Source organism: Camelina sativa, chromosome 19, assembly GCF_000633955.1.
Source record: "Camelina sativa cultivar DH55 chromosome 19, Cs, whole genome shotgun sequence".
NCBI classification, from domain to species: domain Eukaryota; kingdom Viridiplantae; phylum Streptophyta; class Magnoliopsida; order Brassicales; family Brassicaceae; genus Camelina; species Camelina sativa.
Genome location: NC_025703.1, coordinates 5473504 through 5495315, shown reverse-complemented (window position 1 = coordinate 5495315; position 21812 = coordinate 5473504). Strand labels below are relative to the sequence as shown.

At 37.4% G+C, this 21812-nt stretch overlaps 3 protein-coding genes and 3 pseudogenes across 6 annotated transcripts; 4 read left to right on the top strand and 2 right to left on the bottom strand.

The window, feature by feature from the left end:
- Positions 1 to 1444, top strand: part of LOC104767465 — a 2680-nt pseudogene extending 1236 nt beyond the window's left edge.
- LOC104764965 (DNA-3-methyladenine glycosylase-like) lies at positions 2014 to 3943 on the top strand. Its single transcript, XM_010488585.2, has 6 exons — positions 2014 to 2489; positions 2681 to 2752; positions 2837 to 2960; positions 3216 to 3286; positions 3497 to 3554; positions 3635 to 3943. The coding sequence occupies exons 1-6, from the start codon at positions 2202 to 2204 to the stop codon at positions 3802 to 3804; spliced, it is 783 nt and encodes a 260-aa protein (XP_010486887.1). The 5' UTR covers positions 2014 to 2201; the 3' UTR covers positions 3805 to 3943.
- Positions 4053 to 4880, top strand: LOC104764963 (annotated as a pseudogene).
- Positions 4991 to 13974, bottom strand: LOC104764964 (kinesin-like protein KIN-7K, chloroplastic). 2 transcript variants are annotated; one of them, XM_010488583.2, is made up of 24 exons: positions 13701 to 13974; positions 12572 to 12847; positions 12388 to 12485; positions 12071 to 12160; positions 11741 to 11793; positions 11062 to 11127; positions 10929 to 10982; positions 10744 to 10803; positions 10244 to 10322; positions 9916 to 9983; positions 9493 to 9555; positions 9288 to 9392; positions 8853 to 8957; positions 8593 to 8700; positions 8367 to 8513; positions 7512 to 7694; positions 7203 to 7358; positions 6717 to 6920; positions 6499 to 6639; positions 6288 to 6413; positions 6148 to 6198; positions 5883 to 5930; positions 5691 to 5768; positions 4991 to 5566 (listed from the first exon to the last, which is right to left on the bottom strand). In XM_010488583.2, the coding sequence occupies exons 2-24, from the start codon at positions 12817 to 12819 to the stop codon at positions 4991 to 4993; spliced, it is 2907 nt and encodes a 968-aa protein (XP_010486885.1). In that variant the 5' UTR covers positions 12820 to 12847; positions 13701 to 13974. The 2 variants fall into 2 exon arrangements, with proteins under 2 accessions (XP_010486885.1, XP_010486886.1); XM_010488584.2 differs by having other exon boundaries at positions 8433 to 8513.
- On the bottom strand, positions 14455 to 19699 carry LOC104764962 (uncharacterized protein C18orf8-like). 3 transcript variants are annotated; one of them, XM_010488578.1, is made up of 16 exons: positions 19539 to 19699; positions 19221 to 19296; positions 18949 to 19050; positions 18757 to 18841; positions 18431 to 18654; positions 18094 to 18353; positions 17578 to 17731; positions 17286 to 17395; positions 17104 to 17191; positions 16419 to 16748; positions 16257 to 16334; positions 15716 to 15899; positions 15381 to 15612; positions 15144 to 15252; positions 14884 to 15063; positions 14455 to 14792 (listed from the first exon to the last, which is right to left on the bottom strand). In XM_010488578.1, exons 5-16 carry the CDS (start codon positions 18587 to 18589, stop codon positions 14616 to 14618), a joined length of 2061 nt encoding a protein of 686 aa, XP_010486880.1. In that variant the 5' UTR covers positions 18590 to 18654; positions 18757 to 18841; positions 18949 to 19050; positions 19221 to 19296; positions 19539 to 19699; the 3' UTR covers positions 14455 to 14615. The 3 variants fall into 3 exon arrangements, with proteins under 3 accessions (XP_010486880.1, XP_010486882.1, XP_010486883.1); XM_010488580.1 differs by having other exon boundaries at positions 16257 to 16331; XM_010488581.1 differs by having other exon boundaries at positions 18431 to 18578.
- On the top strand, positions 19507 to 20808 carry LOC104767463 (annotated as a pseudogene).

The window sequence follows — 21812 nt, the reverse complement described above, 5'->3', positions numbered from 1 at the left end:
TGGTCCAATTCTATAGAGGCGAATGTAATGTGCCTTGGATTTGGTTGTAATATCTTGGTTAATGAAGAGTTGTTGTTGAGCCAAAAAAAAAAAGATGTAGATGTTAAAAACCAAAAAAACAAATTGGGGAAAGCCAAAAATTTTATGTGGATTGAAGCTGCTATAATCCACAAAAATAGAAATATGACCTAAATAGTAAATAGAGTGATTAGGAAGTAGTAACAAGATACGTGGTTAAGGGAAGAATACATGTCTATGCCCCTTATGGGTTATTCACTTTTATTTCTAGCTTTTGTTTATGTGTTTGGATTAACTTAAAATTGGGCTTAATTTAGCTTGTATCATGCTTTGTAAGTTTGTATTATGCCCATTTTAATTGGGCTTTTAAATGAAAGAAAGGAATGGCCGAAAAAAAAAAAAAAAAAAAAAAGGAAGTATGGATCATTGGATTGTCTCATTTCTTATAAAACATGTGATTTGAACAAGAATTATACAATGATGATACATCATTAGACATAGGTGCAATGTTTTTGAACAGGAATTAGACTAAATTGCCGTTTGTGAGTTTATGACATAGGTGCAATTCGGAAAATTGGTATTTTCATACCCCAGCTAAAGGGGTATGTTGAATTCCTACCCCAACTTTGACATTGAGCAAATCCATACATTATGTTTAATAATATTCAAATTCACGACACCAACTTGTAAAACTGTGTTGAATCATACACAAGCCGTAACAGTGTTAAGAGTCCGTTAACGGCTGCTTACGTGGAAGCCACTTAAGAAACAACGTCATTTTGAGAAACAAAAGAAAGGGCTTGTTTTGGCTAAAACGACGTCGTTTCTATCTTCTTCTTCCTCTTTTCTTTCTTTCCTCGATCGAGCGTTGAATTAATTAATGTGGATTTTTGTTGGCAATGCAGGTTGTTATCGTTGGAGGACGTTTAATCGGCGGCGGTTTCTCGGCGGAGCAGAATCCATTCACACCTAAAGCGTCTCTATCCGTTACTGGAACAAAGAGATCCGTAACGAATCTCCCAGATCGGAGTTTTTAATCTCCAACGCCTCGCCACTCAACGCCGTCGACTCAGCCACTTTCTCCAAACTCGCCGCCACCAACTCGCTCCCGACTCGGTTTCCCGATTTCTGCTCCGCCGCTAACCTCTTCTGTTTCCCCGATTTAGGAACGAGTCTCGAGAAACACGACGAAGACGTCAAGTTCTCCACTTACGACCAAAAGAACTTCACTAACTACGACAGCGGTCGTCCCGAAGGAGACGACTCATTCAAGAACTACTCCAAAGACGTAAACGTCGTAACAGACTCGTTCCGGAGATACAGCCGTAACAGCGCAGCACACGATGATAAGTTCACCGTCTACGGGGAAAGCAGCAACGTCGTCAACCAAGGATTCAACGTCGTCGACATTGTTATGTTCTCTTAAATGAGAAAACCCCTAAATTATGAAAACCTTAAAAATTGAATTACAATTACCTCATTTTATGATGCAAACATGGTTAACTGCACTATCAGACACTCTTCAAGATCAATAATCGTTGCCAATTGAATCAATTGACCAATTGATTTACAGATGAAAAGAAGAGAAGAAACAAGAGACGAGATTTACCAATGAAAGTGATTCGGGAAAGAAAGAAAAGAGGAAGAAGAAGGTAGAAACGACGTCGTTTTAGCCAAAACAAGCCCTTTCTTTTGTTTTTCAAAACGACGTTGTTTCTTACGTGGCTTCCACGTAAGCAACAGTTAACGGACTCTTAACACCGTTACGACTTGTGTATGATTCAATACAGTTTTACAAGTTAGTGTCGTAAATTTGAATATTATTGAACATAATGTATGGATTTGCTCAATGTCAAAGTTGGGATAGGAATTCAACATACCCTCTTAGCTGGGATATGAAAATACAGATTTTCCGGTGCAATTCCGCTAGGATAAGCAAACAATATGACATTGGTGCCAAATGAATAACCATAAGTCTTGGTCTTAAAAAAAAAAACTAACAACCATGAGTGAGTTTATTTGATATGTCTATCAGTCTATGACAAAGTTGGCACCAGCCTCTTTGGAAAGATCTATTATCTAGATTGTTTCGGACAGCATAAACATCATCACCCGCCAAATATAATCAACGATTAAAGGTCAACGTTCGCACTTTGTAAAAAGTCAAAGCCTTTTCGGTTGTAATGAAAACGCCGACTCGTCGATCGAAGAAGCGGGTTGATGAGGAATCGGGAGGGCCCAATGTTACAAACCCCCGAGTAGCAGTAGTCCTACGGACACGAAAGACAAAAAACTGTTCCAAGAGTCGAGCCGTTCGGGTCAAACCCGAAGACCCAAAGTCCCCCACCACCTCCGACTCCGAGATGAAGCTAATGCCTCCTGAGTTCTTTCAAATCGACGCCCTTGATCTTGCGCCACGTTTGCTTGGGAAGTTCCTAAGGAGAGACAACGTCGTGCTGCGAATTACTGAGGTCTGAGACACACACGATTCTGTTTTATATGTTGTTTCCTGATAAAGGATTGAGATTTTTTTTTCTCTGGGATTGTTTGATTCGCTAATTAGATTTACTGCACAAAAAGTTAACTTTTTCATGTAAAATTCCAACAAAAATTGTGAAGGACTACAACACTATGATTGTAATTTGCAACACTATATTGGTAGGTAGAAGCTTATAGACCAAATGATTCAGCTTGCCATGGACGATTTGGGATCACTCAACGGACGGCACCAGTTGTGAGTTTTCTTCATTTTGCTTGTTAGCATTTACTTACATACAAAATGATAACTTGATCTGAAAAATAATGTTTTTATTTTTAGTTTGGACCAGGAGGACATGCTTATGTTTATCTATGTTATGGTCTCCATATGATGCTCAATATTGTTGCTGATAAGGAAGGTGTTGGAGCTGCTGTTTTGATACGGTCTTGTTCTCCTGTTTCCGGTTAGTTGATCTGTTCACATTAAACAGTTTAAAGTTCTGATTCTTGAGCGCTGAAACTTTGCTCGTTTCACTCTTTTTTTTGTTTATGGCCTTAAAGTTGCATCTTTTACTGGTTTTGGATTCATAGAAAGATATCTTTATTATATCTAAGCATGTTTAAACTTAGTTATCAATTGGTTGATTGATACTGTTTTTACATCTAAAACTGGTTTTATCAATCTTTTGTTGGCTTAGAAGGGTGATATGGTGTTGCAGGACTTGAGACCATACAGGAGCGCCGTGGCCTGAAAACTGACAAACCCGTTCTTTTAAATGGACCAGGAAAGGTTTGTCTGACTTCTACAGTTTTAATTTAATAACTTGCATTAGCCCTACAAATCTGCAATGCAGAGATTCGATTACTCTGCAATTCATATGCTCTTCACTAGATAAGAAAAGATGTACAGCAACATTTAGATCTTGATATAAACAATGAGAGTATTCCTAGCAAGTCCTCTAGCATAATCAGCTTTTGTTAATATGTGCTTCTCAAGCAGGTGGGACAAGCGCTTGGACTCTCAACAGAATGGTCTCATCATCCACTTTATTCTCCGGGTTAGTCCATACACCAAATCAGTTAATGAAGTAAGTAGAGTAGACTCTCTCTTAAGAGACTGTTTAATGAATGGACACAGGAGGATTGGAGCTTCTGGATGGAGGAGAAGACGTGGAGAAAATAGTGGTTGGTCCTCGCGTTGGAATAGATTACGCATTGCCTCAACATGTCAATGCCTTGTGGAGATTTGCTATTGCAGACACTCCATGGATTAGTGCTCCTAAGAACACTCTTAAGCCTCCTCTCTAACTTCCAACTCAAAACTTCTTTTTGTTTTGGACCTCTTCATTGTAAATACTAGATATACATCTACATGTAAAGTAATAATAACTCTTTGGTGTTGGTGGTGTAATATTGTTTATACTGCTTTGCCAAAGAGTATGATTTATTGATTTGGGTTTTATTTATCAAAACAAACAATTGGGAAAAATTGGTAAATATGAGAAATAGTTTTACGCTCCCCGAAACTTTCTTTATTTATTCTTTTGCCCTCTTTAAACTTTCTAAAGTTCCAAATCCAATAAGAGTGTAATCAAATCCAAACTCAAGTTTTAAGGCGCAACAATGGCGACTACGATGCCTCTCTTCGCTTCTTTCAAATACGCCGATAGCTTAACCGTCGTCGGAATCTCATTCTGCACGGCGTTGATCTGTGAAGCAATCTCATGGATCTTAATCTACCGTACCAGCTCCTACAAGTCCTTGAAATACTCGATAGACAAGGCCGCGAAGAAACTCGAGACGATGAAGACTGAGAATCCATCTTCGAAGCTATCTATAAAGAAATCGAAGACGAAGAAGATCGATCGCGTCGAAACCAGCTTGAAGGAATCGAGCCGAGATCTGTCTCTCTTTAAATTCAAATCCGGCGCTGTTGTGGCTTTAGTTCTCTTCGTCGTCTTCGGATTGCTTAATTCACTCTTCGAAGGTAAAGTCGTCGCGAAGCTTCCGTTTCATCCGATCACGATTGTGAAGAAGATGAGTCATAGGGGATTGAAAGGTGATGATCCGACGGATTGTTCAATGGCGTTTCTGTATCTGCTGTGTTCGATTAGTATCAGAACCAATCTGCAGAAGTTTCTAGGGTTTTCTCCGCCGCGAGGATCTGCTGGTGCTGGTGGTTTGTTCCCCATGCCTGATCCCAAGACCAACTGAGATCAATCAATCAGTATGATCGATCATCACTCTCTCCTTTTTGATTTTTTGTTTTTGAACAGTCTGATGAAGAAACAGTTTCAAGTATTTTTTTTCAAATGTTTGGATTCTGATTCGATTTATGGAAGTTAAGCAAAAGAGACGTGAATAGTTCTCTTCATTTGAATCTTCTTTACAAAAGTTATCAACAAACAAAGTCGCAAATACCCAAACGCAAACTCGTGAATCACTGCACAAACATATTCCTACTTACGTTGTTGTCTTCTTTTTTTCTCAAATCTCAAAATGATCGGTCTGTTTGTTCGGTTTGTCGTGTCTCTGATATAGAATCTGAGATTTCAGAATCAGCTCCTTGAGAACTTCTCAACTTAGAAACAAGAACCCACATACTAGCAAGCTCATTCTCCAGATATGCTTCTCTCTGTTTCGTTTCTTCTACTATCCTTTCGAGCTCAGCTTCTCTCTCATCTCTTTCAACAAGTGCAGCTTCATATGATAACTCACGTTCCTTGCTCATCCTCAGTTCTCTCTTCAGCTCCATTGATGAGGTTTCTTGTTCTTGCCTCTTTACAAGACTCTCTCTTCTACCGTTGTTTCTTACATTTGTTGGTGTTCCTGTCTTGTTACGTTGCGCGACTGGGCTCTTTTGTGTTGCCAGCTCAGCTGCTAGTCTCTCGTTTTGATTCATAAGCTTTGCCACTTCTTCGGATAATGCCTTGAGCTCAACTGCAGCTGCTGATGCAAGACCTTTTGCATATGAACTTTCTTCTGCAAGTTTCCTGTTTCGGAGTTCTAATTGCTCCTTTGATTCACTTAGTTCCTTAGCTTTCTGTTTCAGCTCTTCAATCTTAGTTCCCTTTTATGTCAGAGAGCAAATAGAATTTGTTTAAGCATCATGTGGCTTGGCTTATAAGAAGAAGGTTGGTGAAAAGCATAATTTTTTGCAAATAACAATGTGTACGACATGTATAAAGAGAGACCTGTGCTAGTTCCAGGGTATCAGAGAGCTGCTGCTTTAGGTTTGCAACTTCGTCTTGCAAAACTTCACATTCACATGTCTGCAGAAAATACTTCAACGGTTATTGAGTTCTTTTAGACATTATAAACCTAGTCTCAAAGCTTTTTACAAAGACGAATCAAATCGGGGAGATAGTCAAAGACAGTCAACGAACCTTTTGATTGAGTGTTTCTTGAATGATGCGATTATCTGCAGCTTTAACCTGTAAACAAGATGAAGAATCAGAGAAAAAACGTAGAGCGGCTTCATTTTTAGTGTAGTTTGGCGTTTTGGCACTGGTATTATACATAATAGACAGAAGCATCTTAATGAGGGTATGAGGAGACATTATATTGAGCTAAGAGAAATATTATTATCCAGGCGAATAGCAAAACCATCTCTAAGTTCTGTTATTGCGTAAGCAAAAACAAATCGATCACCTGGAGTTCAAAAGATTTCTCATCAAGTTGATCCCTTAGCTCAGCAACTACCTGAAGATAATATAAAATCACTTTAGAAGTGAATGGCAGATGAAAAAGTCAAAAAGGTCACTGCGTAATATTTGACAATGTGAACCTACCTGCATGATATCAGATTTATCCAATGCCTCATATGATGTCATAACAAAATCCAAGATTTGTTTCTCCAACGCTGTAATCTGGTCATTCTTTGCTTTGATGTCGTCATTGAGTACTTTAATTTCCTCCTAAGTAACAACGAGAACCAAGAAGGTGAATATTTGCTAGATTTAAACAACTAGATAGAGATATGAAAAGGGTGATTATTATTACTTCAATCTCTTCATTTTGAGGGGACTTTGCAGCCTCATCTGACAATCGTTTTAAGGAACTTGATTGCAGCGCTGCCTCTTCAGATAAAATCTTTTTCTGTTCCCTCAAGAGATCCAACTCATCGCTCAATTTAATGCTCGTCTGGGAACAAGTGCAAACAAGTCTTGTAAAACAAAGTGCAGGAACCGGAATGAATAATGAAAGTAACTCTTATGTACCTCCGGAATCTCCATTTCATGAGAACTGTCTTCTAAAGCTTCTCTGTCATCCCTAGGATCTGAGAGTTGTTCCATCAAAGGCGAGCCTTCTGAAAGTCTTGATTCTGTGTGCAGATTACTGCCTCCCCCTTGAGGAGTTGATGGTGTGCTATTAGATTTGACCACACTTGACTGGTCACTGGCACTTGAACTGTGATCTCTTTTCTGATAGGAAAAAGTAAGCTTTGATTAAAAAAAGGGGGACAAGAGAGGCACCAAAAAATCAACGAACAAATTGCATCTAAGAGGAAATAAGACCGTAGGATTATTGACTCATTACTTCCATTAGCATTATTCTTTGAAGCACATTCCAGAAATCTCTAGTGAGTGCGTGAATCATTTACAACAGTACAAACCTATAGCGGCCCGATGCAGTTCTGATACGAACAAGAATAACCCACCACAAAATGGACAATGCTATATAAGAAGTTTGAATCATTTGTATACCTTAGGCTTTAACCAGTTTAATAATCCATGCTTCCGGGTCTTCTTTTCTTCTCTATACGGACTATCTCTAGTCTCATTATTTCCCTCCACAGAAACATACAGGTCAAGGTGTTCATCGTCCATCATGTCCCGCCTCTTGTATGGTAGGTAAGCAAGCTGAATATGCATCATCAACCAAGATTAGCCAAAGAAGCTAGTAAACTTGTGTAGTATAATAGATCTGAAGTCCCGCAGATCAAAGTGAACCATCCTCAGAAGGAAACATGGAAGCCACTTTTATTATATTCTAGGATATATCAGTGGTCTTACCTCTTCTTCACCAAATGAATGTCTCCTCCGAGGATTAAAGCGGTGAGGTAATCGAGATGCTTGTGGATTTTTAGTCGACACCAAAATTAGTTTCGTCAACCGTTGGATTCGACTCAAGAGAGCTGCTTTAGCTTCTTCCTCTTCTTCAAGTCTGGATTGTAGCTTGACTTGACCATCTTCTAGCTTTTATCATCACGTTATATAGCAAAGAAAATGACAAAATCAGGTTACAACAAATTATCTCTAATGTTTAATTTTAAACCAAAAGGCAATGACATAGAACGTCTTCACACTGGTCTTATCAAATATATAACTAAAATTATAAATAAATGGACGGAAACAGTGGTCATATTGGTAAAATGTTGCATTATGCGTTCAGAATGACCTCTAGCAAAATTGACCTCTATCCGCTAGTATATTCTTTCTGACAAATTGTTCTCAGAAAACATCAGGGCCGAACAAAATTTTCAATGTGAAATCTTTTTCCAATGAAAAAGGAAAAGCTAGTTGTTTTGTTCACAGTTTACCACAAAAAGAAACATTTTCCAAGATTTTTTTTTTTTTTTCTGTTAAGATATTTCAAGGTAAGGAATATTACAAGCTACATAATTTAGTTTACTTTCAACCGTACTGACATAGTCTTAATCACAAACAGCAAATGCTTAGGGAGGAAAGAAGCTGACGTCAGAAGTGGAACGAGCATGGAAGATAATGCAAAAGCAAATTTCAAGTTTTCAAGATTGGAGCTCTACACAGAAAACCCATCCCTAACTCCACTACAAAAGCCTAGATAAGGATGAATACGACTAAAAAAATCAGGTTTGCCAGGCTAGAAAAAATAAAATCTGAGCATACCTTCTGCTTCAGGAGAATAATATCATCTGCACCAATATCTTTCAACTGAGTAACTGGTACAATTACCTGTTTAAGCTGTTCCAACTCCTCCTTCAGTTGGCGAATCTCGTGTTGGTACTTCTTGATTAATGATTTCTCATCAATTATCTACAATTTTATAGAGTTAGAGACTACATAAGACCTTCAGTGCAAAAATAAGAGCTGATAGAACATATGCGTGGAAAACCTTGTTTTGTTCAGCTTGAATCTCAATATGCTTTGCACGATGAGCAAATTTTAAAGTGTTGTGTGTTTCTTCTGAACTGCTTGATGCAGGAGTCACTGTACAAATGAGCTACCATATCCAGAGAAACATCTAATCAGTAAAGTATACTACTATCAAGATATGTGCATAAAGTTTTCAGGAAATTTTTACCCTGTTGATAAGCATGTAGATTTCATAATTACTGAATCAAGAGGATTGAGAACAGCTCAAACAAGACTTACAGATACTCGGTCATGACCACTCAATGAGGACTGAAGGATCCTGGTTAACTTAGAGTCTCTGTATGGTACATGTGAAGCCCTCACATCCGTAAGCTTTGATATCACCTATAACATCACAACAGAACTATACAAATTCAGCCAACAGAAGAATACTTAAAACATGACAGGATAGAAATTACGAATATAAAACAAGAGTAGAAAACTGTTTAATTGTAAGGTTTGGACAAGAAGAGATCTGAGATACGAGTAGCAAGCAAAATAATGCAGAGGCGGTAAGGTGATTAAAAGTGTTCTTAATACATATATATACAACACGAAAAAACAGTCCTATTATCAAATCTGCTTTAAAGGAATAAGTCAAAGAAGTCCTTGGATTTAACTGAACTTCAAAACCTATTGTTAACTACGTGAAAACTGTGCTAAGAAAAAACTCACAGTCCCTAAAGTCAGCAAACTTTTATTGATATATGATCCTTCCTTGCGTCTTAAACCACTGGTTTCAACCTTTGAACTCTCGGAACCTGCCAGATCAACGAGGTTCTGCAGATATGAGAGAAATTATGGGCAGTTAATATCAGAAATTCACCTTTTTAATAACCCATAACCATACATAATATCACTAGATACAAGATGAGCTTACCAGCTGGGAGAGATGTACAGCTTCTCCTTTATTCTTGTCACCTAAGGGACTACTTTCTATCGTCTGCATCCAAATTAGTTTATCATCTTTCCGAAACAGGACAGCTATATGAGTTAATGTGACTAAACTAGAATAAAGGAGAATATAAATTCCTTGAACAAAATGAAATATATGAAAGAACATACTACACAACTTGTGCTGATAAAAAAAAAGGGTATAATTCTTCAGTATTACATGTTTGAGCATTCAGGCGATTATAGGGGGGAAAATTGTCAATTTTACCCTAACAGTAATACAAAATAAACTCGGATTTTGTGTGCATTCATCCACTTCAAAAGTGTAATCATGTGACGAAAAAGAAATGATATAGCAACTTCACAAAGATGCAGTTTTTTCAATATTTTAAAGAGAATATATACATACCAACGTAAATATTGTATGGCTCCGGCTGCTCAGCAAATTAAAATTTGTGGATCCCACATGTCGTTGCTCTGCCATGAGCACAATATGAATCAAATGATAAGAAAACGATGAAGAAAATTTAATAGATCATGAAAAGGTTTAAGAATGAAAGGGATTTACTGGAAACGAGAAAGAGAAGATAACCTTTTAGAACTGCTCTCTTATAATAAATAAAAGCAAAACTCACTTTTGAACGTTCAGTATGGCCTCAAGCAAGTCGAGGAGTTGTGCTTGTAAAGTAAACCTATTTCTTTAAATAAAGGAAAAGGTGAATGAAGGCACCACATACCTTCTCCAGCTGCAATAAGAGAAAGCGCATGAGCCGCAGATAAAACAACTTCTTCTTTAATCCCTTCGACAAAGGTTCCCTAGAGTCAATAACAAAGAGAAGCTCAATTGAACAACTTGGAAAAAGATACTTGTAGCAATAGAGATCATGAGAAGCTCATTGTAAAATTCTCAGTTCAAATGGCTATTAAAAGGATCAACGTCAAGTCTACTTGAGTAAGTCATGTGACCCAGAACATCAAAACGAAACGAAGGGCCACATATTAACATTGTAATAGCAGAGTACCCACAAAAATAAAATCTCATAAGAAAAATGGAACCAGTATTTTCAGGTACTAAACGGTTAAACATGGTTTCCTAATAAATTAAAATATGATGCTAAGATTTTGGGATTATATTATGAGCACTGTAATCACAACAAAGATACAAGTCAGTGAGAGCAGCACTACGAATGTTTTCAACAGAAAACTAACAAAGAGAATTTGAAGCTGAAACATATACCTGCTTGTCTTCTCTGATCCTCAAATTTTGTCCTGCTGGATTCAACAAATCATTGACAACCTGAAATAAGGTGAACATTAAGGATAGTAAAATTAAGGAAAAAGAGGCAGAATATTTCTCTACATTACTGCTGAAATTGAATATAGATAACTGAGCAGAGAAGAAAAATACGTAAATAATAGCACCTCATTATATATTTCCATGTAGGAAATACGCAGAAGAAATTCTCGATTAGGAGTCTGTAAGAAAATGAATACAGTATGTGAGGTCGCTGTACTTGGACCAGGGAATATGACAAAACAATATCCTAAAAAGTACCTCTTGGATGATGCTGAAAGCATCTTTCACTGCTAACGGTATAATACCAGGAGATCTCTGGTCACCCTGACATTTGGACCAAAAACATATACCAAATCTATCAGATAAAATGCTACATTGTGGATATCCTAAAGTTAAGTGCTAACAGAAAGGTGAACAGAAATCAAACTGTATTAGGGAATATCATTTTTTTGTGGCAGCATAGGGGAACAGTTCGAATGAATTGTAAAGTGTCTAATGCAGAGAACTCGTAAAATTAATGCAGCCATATGCAAGCCATGTGTAACTAAATTCGTTATAAGAGCCAATAGAGAACCTCTATATAGGAAAAGAATACCAACCTACAGATTGAAACTTTTCTGATGTAATAACAAACTCCACTATCCACTCTATGTGGCTGCTACAGATCGGAACTTTTCTATCGCAAAACTTATTTTCGTAGAACTTGTAGAAGGATTCTTAAATGTGTCAGTTAAGCTTGTTGAGTTGAAATATAATGATTTTTTGTTTTTGACAAGCAGCTCAGTAATCGAGTCAGAGGCGAAGGGTACAAATATGAGACTTTAACAAAGTATTACATCATTAAAGACACATTGAACTTGTAGGAAGATGTACCAATGATACTTTCTTTAATGTAACAAGCTGAAAAAGTAGAAGTATCCAGATGTAGGGATCTTACGTGCATTGTGTGAGTCTTTCCACTGCTTGTCACTCCATATGCAAAAATGGTCCCTGTAGTTGGATTAACATTAAACGCATTAAAGTCAAATTAGCATGAGGATTTTAGCATTCATTAAGTCAAAAATCTAGTCAGATTTTTCAGTTAGTCTTATGAATTAGGATAAGCCTTGTTGACATAGCAGAAATGATCAATACAAAGGACTGGAAAATTGCGTGCTCTTTCAACATAGGATATGGAAAATTGAATGCTCTTCCATAGAGGAGTTAACTCAGAAAATGAATTCTTAATACAAACTAGATTGGCCATTAAAACTGTTTCATTTCATACCATTTATCCCCTCCATAGCCCCATTAACAACATGGTGTGCAGCAATATCATAAACGTTGCGTGTTGTGGTTGTGGGTCCAAAGACACGGTCTGCCAGAAGGAGAATAAATCATTAACAGACAGAAAGATCACTTCAAGAAACCAACATGAAAGATCCAAACATCAAATAAGGAAGAATATCCAATTATATCACTATCTTCATTCTTTAAGATAAAAAGTTGAAATGTTGTACCACATAAGAATATTACTATAGTCCTTAGTTTGTCATTCTTGATTGTGAAAACCCATAAAACTTAATCAAAAATGTTAAGACTAACCATAGGCATAAGCTATTGTTGGATTATGCTCATTTCGCACAATTGTTTCCCCATCTGCATACCATGCGACTTCCTCCCCTTGGCGAATTTCTCTTGGACTACGTCAAGGATAAGATATATCAAATTCACAGAACAAAGATCAACCTGATATTTGCAAGCCTATACAAAATATATCACGAGGAACCTGAGTGGGCGAAAGCGAACTGTCACTGTGACGTTTTCTTTGGAACGCTGAGCACTTTGTGGTAAGGAATCAGGTGAGAAGAACTGCTGCTTGCTCTGAGCAGATGAAGAAGCCGGAGAGCTATGGCCATCAATAGATGTCTCTTGATAAAGCTTCGAAGAAGAGGTTGTTGAAGATGCAGTAGAATCAGCACCCTTCAAATTGCTAGACCCTCCTTTTCTCGACTTTGGTCCTTGTCTAGATGCCATCGTAACTCGAAGTCAAACCTCCAGAACACTGAATGAAGACACGAGTACAAAATCGATCAACAAACCCCAAGAAAAAACAAACAGCAATTGATAATCTTTTCAAGGTTAACGCCTACACAGTTACACATTTGACTGCTTCACCACTTCATGAACTGAACTCCAAACTCAAACTAAAGGGGATTAAGTTTCTCAACCCTTATCCTAGGTGACAACAATATCTCCACCAAAATCCCCAAGAAAACTCATGAATCCGACTAATAGATTGACTGAAAGGATAAAGCAATTTCCGATTTATAAACGAATAAAATGTTCCAAAAAATCTCAAGAAATGAAGAAAATGACCAACCAGGTAGAGAAAGCTTTCTTTAATTGTTTCGTCAGCTCTAACAACAACACTAAAAACCATGAAAAAGTGGGCAGTTTCATTTCATTAAGGTTGTCTCTAGCTTTCCATGAAATTAAAAAATTGCCTAAAAGTGAATTGGTCCAATTAGCAGCAGTAAAGCTAAAAAGCAAAGAGACTTAGAAGAAGAAGAAGAAAAGAAAGAAAAAAAAGCCTAAACTTACGCAGTAGGACCCCTGCTTTCCGTCACAGTTCATGTCGAAGCCACCAAAAAAAAAAAAAAAAAAAATNAAAAAAAAAGTTGCAATTAAAAAAATTGGGGGAAAGAAAGAGACGAACATAGGGAATCATAATCGCAGAGAAGCTAGAAGAACACCAAATGACCAAATTCAAAAAAAAAAAAGAAACCCCAATCTATCTACTAATGCAAGAGCTGGAACAATTTGAAAAAAAAATAAAAAAATCGAATTAACAGCGGATTTCACGGAAACCTAACGCCATTTTTACTAAAGAAGACAGAGAGAGAAGAATGAAGTACCTCAAGTGAATGAATCAGAGGAGCATCGCAGCTCAAATTTAGAAAGAAACAAAAAAAAAATCCGATATCGTATTGGAAAAAGGTAACGAGAAGAGAGATCTCAAACGGAAAATCAGATTGTTCGATTGTAATAAAGAGGTAGAGAGTTCGCAAAAAAATTGAATTGGCGATTGTGTGGGTTTGGTTTTCTCGTAAACTAAAACACCATAATAAAAAAGGTACAGGTGAGAGAGAAAGCTTTTAGAAGAAAGAGTTATACATACTATCATTACTTACGTTTTTCTCTGTGTACGTATCTGTTTATACGTATTTTTGCCTTCACGGATACAGTTAGGAAAGAGAGTGACGATTACTTTTTTTTTTCCCCAAGCTAGAGAGAATAAAAGAAGTCTCTAAAATCTTAAAAATAAATATTTATTTTTGTAACTTTGACTTTGGCAGTTTGATGGGAAGGATTTTGTTTTTATTTATTACATCCAATTGAGATTCACGAGACTACTACTACTTACTAAATGTTCATATATATTTAATGAAGGGGGTAAAGATGTGTTACAGAGATAATTAGAAAACATTAAAGTGTCTCACTCACAGCTTGGACCTACTTATAATGATATCTTAACTAACGATTTCCCCAGAGATGACAGTATTTTTAAAGTCTTAATATCATAATCAATCTTTAACATAAAAGAGAGATTTGATATTTCAACAAAACTTTATCTAATTTTGGTTTATTATCAATTTTAATCAAACAATGTAACAAGAAAACTGGCGAGTTATCATTACTTTTCTCAAGGAACCAGAACATAAAAATGATATGATCAACAACAGCATTTCGTTATTAAGATCCAGTTGGCGAATCAAAATAAGATTATTGAGGTTTCTTGAATACCAAATGTGGTAAGAGATGGCTCTCTCTCAGACAGCAACTGAGGAACTTGTGTCATTGAGAAGGCCATAGAAAGTGTAATACTCTGAAGTTTCTTTAAACCCAGGTATCAATTCCGACAAGACCCTCAATATTGCTGCCAGATGCTGCAGATCATTCGCCGCGAATGCTGCTTCTAGAAACAGCGACGATCGCACACTCGTCACCTGCAGTTGCGTACACAGTATCAACAAAACCGAAACGACCCCCACAACCACATCTTATTTATGTGTAATTTGATCTGTTAGGAAATTGTACCTTATGCTTCTGCGCATATCGCAGAGCTTCAAGATAGTATCCATCTTGCACGAGGGAGGAGATGTAATCATGGTGCAATGAGAGCTGTCTCAACATATCAAGCCCAAGCTTCCTTACCCGGAGATTTTGACTACCACTCTCAAGAAGTTGAAACGCGACTTCCTTTGATGGTTCGATTATCTGCAGAGATATGTAATGTAGCCCACGCTCTAAGAATATGAGAGGGTTTATGGCTTACAAAAGAAGGATAAAATACAAACCTTGCTTGTGGTGAATAGCGACAGTTCTGTAAATCGTTTACTGTAAGCTAAAAGCCTGACGGTCATCACATAGATGTTAAGGTCCATTTTGAGTTTTTCTGCACTTATACTGCAACAAAGGAATCAAAGTAAGAAACGCGGAATTGATGAAACCGTGAAACTGAAACTAGATCTAAAGCAAAACCAAGTTTCTTTAGTCTGGACTCCCAAACAGAAAGAAGAAAGAGTTAATTTTACCTGCGAAGAAACTCTGTGATGATAGCAACTAGATACTCTGATTCCTCAACCATCATTTCCTCCACAAAAGCAAATACAAACTTGTAGAGCTCATCGGGTGAAATTGCCGGTGACGAAAGTTGAGATTCTTGCTCCTCATCAGCACAAAACATGTTCTCCTTTGAACCAGACGATGGGTTCATTTCAACATCTTCACCAATATTTCTTCCAGATGGCCTATGCCTTTCGTTTTCTTCAGAATCCAATGGTTGATAAGTGGAGAAGATGTGTTAAGAGATCGTTATTCTTTTAGAGTATTCATGCCTAAATCAATATTTCAGGTTCAACGGTTTTACCAGGAGATGCACCAGCGGTTGGAGTAGATGCAGTGGCCTGTTCATTCTTTATTTCCTTGTATGTACCGACTTTAACCGAGTAGGAATATGATGTGACTAGTACATCGATTGCCTGAGTAACCTGAGTTGCTGGTCGACGTTCCAAAATAATAGCCCTTGCTATCCCCAAGCACAGTTGTTTGGCCTGAATTAACATAGTCAACAATATTATTTGCCAACAGTACAACACCATCAAAAGCTCCAACCACGATTACTACTCAATGACGCCGAACACTTAGCGGAAACCAACTTTCCTGGAGACTCTATAATCATATAAAAAGAGTCATGAACCGCTGCAAACCATTAAATATGGAAACACGCACCAGGTTTTTCCTAAGTTAGACTTGTATATAACCTTCTCTAGCTGGCAAAAACCGTACCACACTCTTTTTCACTATGTTTTATAACTTTTATTCCACAACTATATGCTGCTACAAACAGGTGTTTCATCAAGCTTACCTAAACTCCTATCTAAAACACAGAGTAACAGAAAGTGTGGGACCTTATTTGCTTCCAACTTCCTTCTCTGCAGGAATTCTAGAAGAGACGTCCTGTCTGAGCTGCTAGCGGAAATCGCCTGCTGCAAATAATATTAGATACTGAGCGTTTGCGAAATATCTAAGAATTGACTGCCATCTGGACGAACCAAAGAAAGCCAACTTGCCTCGAGATCCAAATGTATCTTCCATAGAACCTTGTTAGTCTGATCCAGAATAAGGTCTTGAACCAGAAAGGTCCAGCCATCTTCATACATGACTATGTTTTCATTGCTTGTAGATGATTCTGAGCTCTCAATTTCCTTGTTAGCAGCTTGAGATGATGTGTCTGGGCCTTGGTAACCCCTCCATAGCAAAGGAAGAGGCGCAGATACGGGAGCTCGAGAATCAGCAAATAAGTCATAGATGATGACGACCTTTGCATCGATTTGGTGCACAAGCAATAAATTGTCGACCACATTCACCGACAATTTGCTTGAGTACATCGGTAAAGAACCCTGTAAATAAGAACCCATGGAATGAACAAAGAAAGAGCAGACCTTTAAAAATGATATTATGTACAGAAACCATGATAAGTTGTTTTGTAATGCCAAATTTAGCAACATAACTAAAGAAACAATAATAGTAAGGTTAAATTATGTATAGGTTACGCTCATCTTGCAGTTCCAATTAGAGTAACTAATGTGCAGTGATTTACCCATTAACTTTCAACTTAAATTTTGTAAGTCAACTCAAGGAGTAATTTTTAATACATAGAGACACAAGGTCATTATTCAGACAAGTCTACAACATGTTCAGTGCATAAGCTAGTGAAGTAACCAGATACCAGTAACTGAGGAAAAGGAAACTTACTTGTTGAACAACTGCATCTCGGTAAAACCTGTATAGATGCAGTAGCATTGCCTCCACGTCCACTTGTAAGCAATATATTCGGCCATAGCTGAAAGAAAATGATACAGATTTACTCTCCAGGTATGTAGTGCGATAAATGATAAAACATACGAGGAAAAGAGAAACACAGATAAGAATCCTACACAGTGACTAAGTGGAGATCTCCAGCAGAGAGAATAGGTTTACTATTTGATTCAGATCTAGCCATGGTCATCTCAAATCTCGGTAAACGGACAACTCCTGCAGAGGAAAGCTGGAAAAGTGGATCAAATTTTAGAGCTCCAACCAGGCAACCACAATTGTTTGGAAAAAAAACATTCAATAACTTGTTCAGCTAATTAACCGTATGCAACTTATAGGTGAACGCAGTTGGAAAAGCTCTTTCACATAACAAAATTCATTTATTTTATTTTTTACTTTTTCAAGGGGGTTTACCTGGAATCCATTAAATATCTTGCATTGCAGTCCTGACGCAAGAAGAACCAATCGAGTTTCATGTGTATAGATGTACCAATTCACATTCGCTTTTTTGGTTTCCACCAAACGTAGTGAATTCAACATAGAGTCACAAGCAAACAAGTCCATACCACTGAGACAAAAGAGGGGAGAAAAATAAGAGAAAGACAAATGATATGCGAAATGTTAAATATATATTATATATCCCAAAACAGAAGAACTGAAGACAGAAACAACTATGTATAGGTTGCTCTATTGAGAAAAGAATGTAAAGACTCAATAACCAGATTCTGAAAGTGCTATTTGCCTTAGAAATCCAAGTTAATGGATACAATTATTCCAATATACAGGCTTACAAGCTAATAGACTCCCGTTTAAACAAGTATTTTAGTTATCAACTACAACGAATCAGTCTTTAAAATTCACCTGCAAAGGTTGCAGGCAATGGAAACAGTTCTCAGTAGTAAAAATATGCAGAAAACAAAGCGAGTTTACCTGGTCTTTACAATTGCAAGATCACATAATGGAGAGTCACTCCAAAAGAATCCGAGAATGCTCTCTGATCCTACCTTGCATTTGTGGTTAAGTATCTGCTTGGTCTCTCGATTAAACAACTGTATTTCACAGTCGGATCTTTGGATAGCTATCACTTTTTTATCAAGAGAGAATCTGATTGACAGGATAGGTCCCTCACTTATAGAATCAATTGAAGGAGATACTTCTGGGTCAAAGGGGGATGTTTGCCATGAAAAAACCTATAAGAAACAATAGGAAATCAGGCAAGGATATTGATCATCAGGCTAAACCATTTCAAAGGAAAAGAAAAACACACCTGATCAGATGTGGTAGAGATTAGCAATCTGTTGGCATCATCATAGAACAACCCCCTGGATTCAGGAATATTGCAACGTAGGGATGGATGATGTATATAGACATGTGATAAAGCACCAGAACCAACACTTGCCTGTGAACTTGAAATCCTGCTAGACATATTCTAACTTTTCAAACTTCCAAAATTTCTCAAAGGAACCAAACTGTAGTCCAAAATGAATTGTTCTGAAATAGATGGGACTGAGTCACTTAAAGTTTTACAAAAAAAAACATATCACAGGCGTACATGTTATTTCACAATAAAAAAAAAATGTAAAAAAGGCATACATGTTAAAACTCCCAGCAGAACTGATAAAATGCCCCTAATGAGAAGGAGAAAAACTATAATTGCGATTCAAGGCTTCCCCCGGATCTGTAAGTAAGAAAAAAAAACAAAACATGAAAGTAGAACCGATTAGTTTAAAATGATGAGGATACAATGACAAAGACAAGTCTCTTGCAATAAAAGATCATTTATACCGTATGCTGCATACAACTCTTTAGTGCAAGAAACTCTTTCAGGCATATATCTCTTTCAACCTCATGAACTTTAGATGCAACACAACTCCCGTAGTCTTTAGCCTGTGACAAATGCACGTTTAGTCAATAACAAGGATTGGATCTTCAAATTGATGCTTCAAAATTGACATAATATAACTCTAATCTCTCCTACAAACTCATTCTTTGATATTCATGACGTACATAGAAACTAGAAAAGATTCGTTATGAAACCAATGAGACTCGAACAAAACCTGTTTAGAACAAGTAGCTAAAATCCGTCCAAGTGTAGAAGCGGTAGTGGAGTTCTTTTCTTTCATGCCTGCATTGCTGAAGTTGAAATCAAAATTGCAATGTTTGGTTAAGCTCAATACATGATCGCAGCAGCCTAAGTTCTTATTGTAAATTACCAACACAGCAAATCGGCCAACAATTTCATGCAATTAGCAAGATTATTGTACCCAATATAAGGAATTACATACGAAAGATAAAGAGGAAACCGGAGATTACGCATTAAGACCTCGTATGGAAATCAGGAAAATGGAAGATGTGATGAACAAGAGTGTTGTTACCTGCGAATACCCAGGTGGAAATGAATCTAAACACAGTGATAAAAGTTCGATTCAGACAGAAACGTAGTTGCTCGAGTTTTTTTTATTACAAACAGTCCTCGGCTTCGCTCGTCGTCGGGGAATTGATGGTATTGGACTATTGGTAGTTCAACGACGAACGATCGCCGTGTGGAGGAAACCGATGAAAGGGATCGACACGTGTGGATTTGTCATTACAATTGGGCCTGTATACCCATTATGGCCCATAATTCCTGGTACGTCAATAGCAATGTCGGTCTCATTATGAATACCGGAGTAAAAAATTAAAATTCAATCCAAACCAATGAATCGGATTAAATCGGCCAGAGTGAATAAACCGGATACAAACCACAACACACCCTCATCTCATTTTCCACTAGTAACAGTTAACCTCCTCTTCGTCGCCGTTAACCTCTTCTAGTAGATGTGAACACCTGTACGTTTATCATGGAATCTGCATGCGCTGCAAATCAACAGTGCACAAAAGCCAAGTCCGAGCATTCAATTATATTCGCGAAGGTTTCCAGGTGAGCCACAAAGCTGTGGCGTTAAACAAATCCTTTGAAACAATATCTTGTCTCAAGGAGAAGAAGCTTCACCTTGTTCTTGACTTGGACCACACGCTTCTCCACACTAAAAAAGTTTCACAGCTCTCCAAAGCAGAGATGTATCTAACTCAAAAGTAGCGGGTTCAACAACGAGGGAACATCTATGGCAAATCAAAGTCATGGGAGATCCCTTGGATCATCGCTTTGGTAAAGTTACGACCTTTTCTCCGCTTCTTCTTGATAGAAGCCAACGAGATGTTCACAATGATTGTTTACACAATGGGTAGTCGCAGTTACACTAAAGCCATGTTGGAGCTGATTGATCCGAATAAACTTTATTTTGGTAATAGAGTGATTACAAATGACGACAGTCCTCATGAGAAGACGCTTGATTTGGTTTTGACTGAGGAGCGTGGGGCGGTGATTGTTGATGATAGGCGTGATATTTGGTCAGGTCGCCACAAGGATAACCTAATAGAGATTAGTAAGTACCAATATTTCAGAGTCAGTGGCCAAAAGTCAAATTCTTACTCTGAGGAGAAGACAGACGAGGGTATAAATGATGGTGGTTTGGCAAATGTTTTAAAATTGCTCAAAGATGTTCACAGTAGATTCTTCATGGTCGAGGACGAGGAGCTGGAGTCAATGGACGTCAGGTCGCTGTTACAAGAGACTTTGAACTCAACCAAGAATCTGTAGAATGATGATCTCTTTCTCTGACTTTCAAATTCTTTAGAAACTATAGAATCTTTTTTGAGAATTTTTTTTGTGTGTTTTGAGATCACTGGGCATATATAGTACTTCTCCCTTTGGGCAGGCTCTCAAGAATTTTTTTTCTCTTGCATACATATATATATATATATATATATATATATTTCTCTACTCTGGCGTTTTCGGATATTGAGTTAAACAACATGCCAGCAGTGTGTCTTCCAGCCACGAGAATATGCTAATGCTTTTCTGTTTTATGGTAATTAGGAGCTTCACAAATATTTTATGGTGATTTCTGACAACCATAGTTGGACTCTTAACTTAATAGCACATACTGTATGTACATTTCTCACAGAACTTAAACACTAATGCAGGTTAAAGAGTCTTTTTCATTCTGGCTGATTCCCACAAAAACCAAATTAAAGAGCCATCTAATTTGGGGATATTTAGGAGAAGAAGACACACTAACAGACTGCTAACGTTGTAGTTCAGAATAATAAAAATTACATGACATAGTTCAGAAGAAGACACTCTTACATACTGTTTAGAGTCTTCTTCACATCTTTCTGATGCATGGTTTAATCATAGGTTATTCATATGCTTGAAATGTATGGGTTCATATTCAATCAACTTGTTACTTCCAATGGACACTTCTAGTTTTGGAGTTCATAAACTTTACAAACTCGTAAAAACTTGTAGCACAAATTAATATATATATATATATGTATATCCGTTGTAGCACATTGGTTTAAACACAGATTGGATGAAACGGATAATAATCTTGTTCATCTAGATGAGTTCCGGGTTCAAACCCCGGCAGCGGAACATTCTTTTTTAACCTTACAGCTTCTGCTGCAAAGCTGCAGCAATGTCTACGACTCTCAAAGATTATACAGGTTTTTCCCAGTAAGCATCAACCTCGACGTTTCTGTAACACCGAAAGAGTTTTAGAGTGCACTTAGCCCAAAGGCTGCTCATTCTAACTTAGAAGAAGTCG

Bases quoted from the DNA above. Each gene is read 5' to 3' on its own strand.
- LOC104764965 (XM_010488585.2), top strand. From the start codon at position 2,202: ATGAAAACGCCGACTCGTCGATCGAAGAAGCGGGTTGATGAGGAATCG. The intron at 2,490-2,680 runs GTCTGAGACACA...CTATATTGGTAG, and splicing joins TCGTGCTGCGAATTACTGAG to GTAGAAGCTTATAGACCAAA. The intron at 3,555-3,634 runs GTTAGTCCATAC...GAATGGACACAG, and splicing joins TCATCCACTTTATTCTCCGG to GAGGATTGGAGCTTCTGGAT.
- LOC104764964 (XM_010488583.2), bottom strand. From the start codon at position 12,819: ATGGCATCTAGACAAGGACCAAAGTCGAGAAAAGGAGGGTCTAGCAAT. The intron at 9,393-9,492 runs GTAAGCTCATCT...TCATATCTGCAG, and splicing joins CTGTACATCTCTCCCAGCTG to AACCTCGTTGATCTGGCAGG. The intron at 8,701-8,852 runs GTAAGTCTTGTT...TGGATATGGTAG, and splicing joins GTGGTCATGACCGAGTATCT to CTCATTTGTACAGTGACTCC.
- LOC104764962 (XM_010488578.1), bottom strand. From the start codon at position 18,589: ATGTCTAGCAGGATTTCAAGTTCACAGGCAAGTGTTGGTTCTGGTGCT. The intron at 17,396-17,577 runs GTAAACCCCCTT...CCACTTTTCCAG, and splicing joins AGATATTTAATGGATTCCAG to CTTTCCTCTGCAGGAGTTGT. The intron at 16,749-17,103 runs GTAAGTTTCCTT...TCTTATTTACAG, and splicing joins GAGATGCAGTTGTTCAACAA to GGTTCTTTACCGATGTACTC.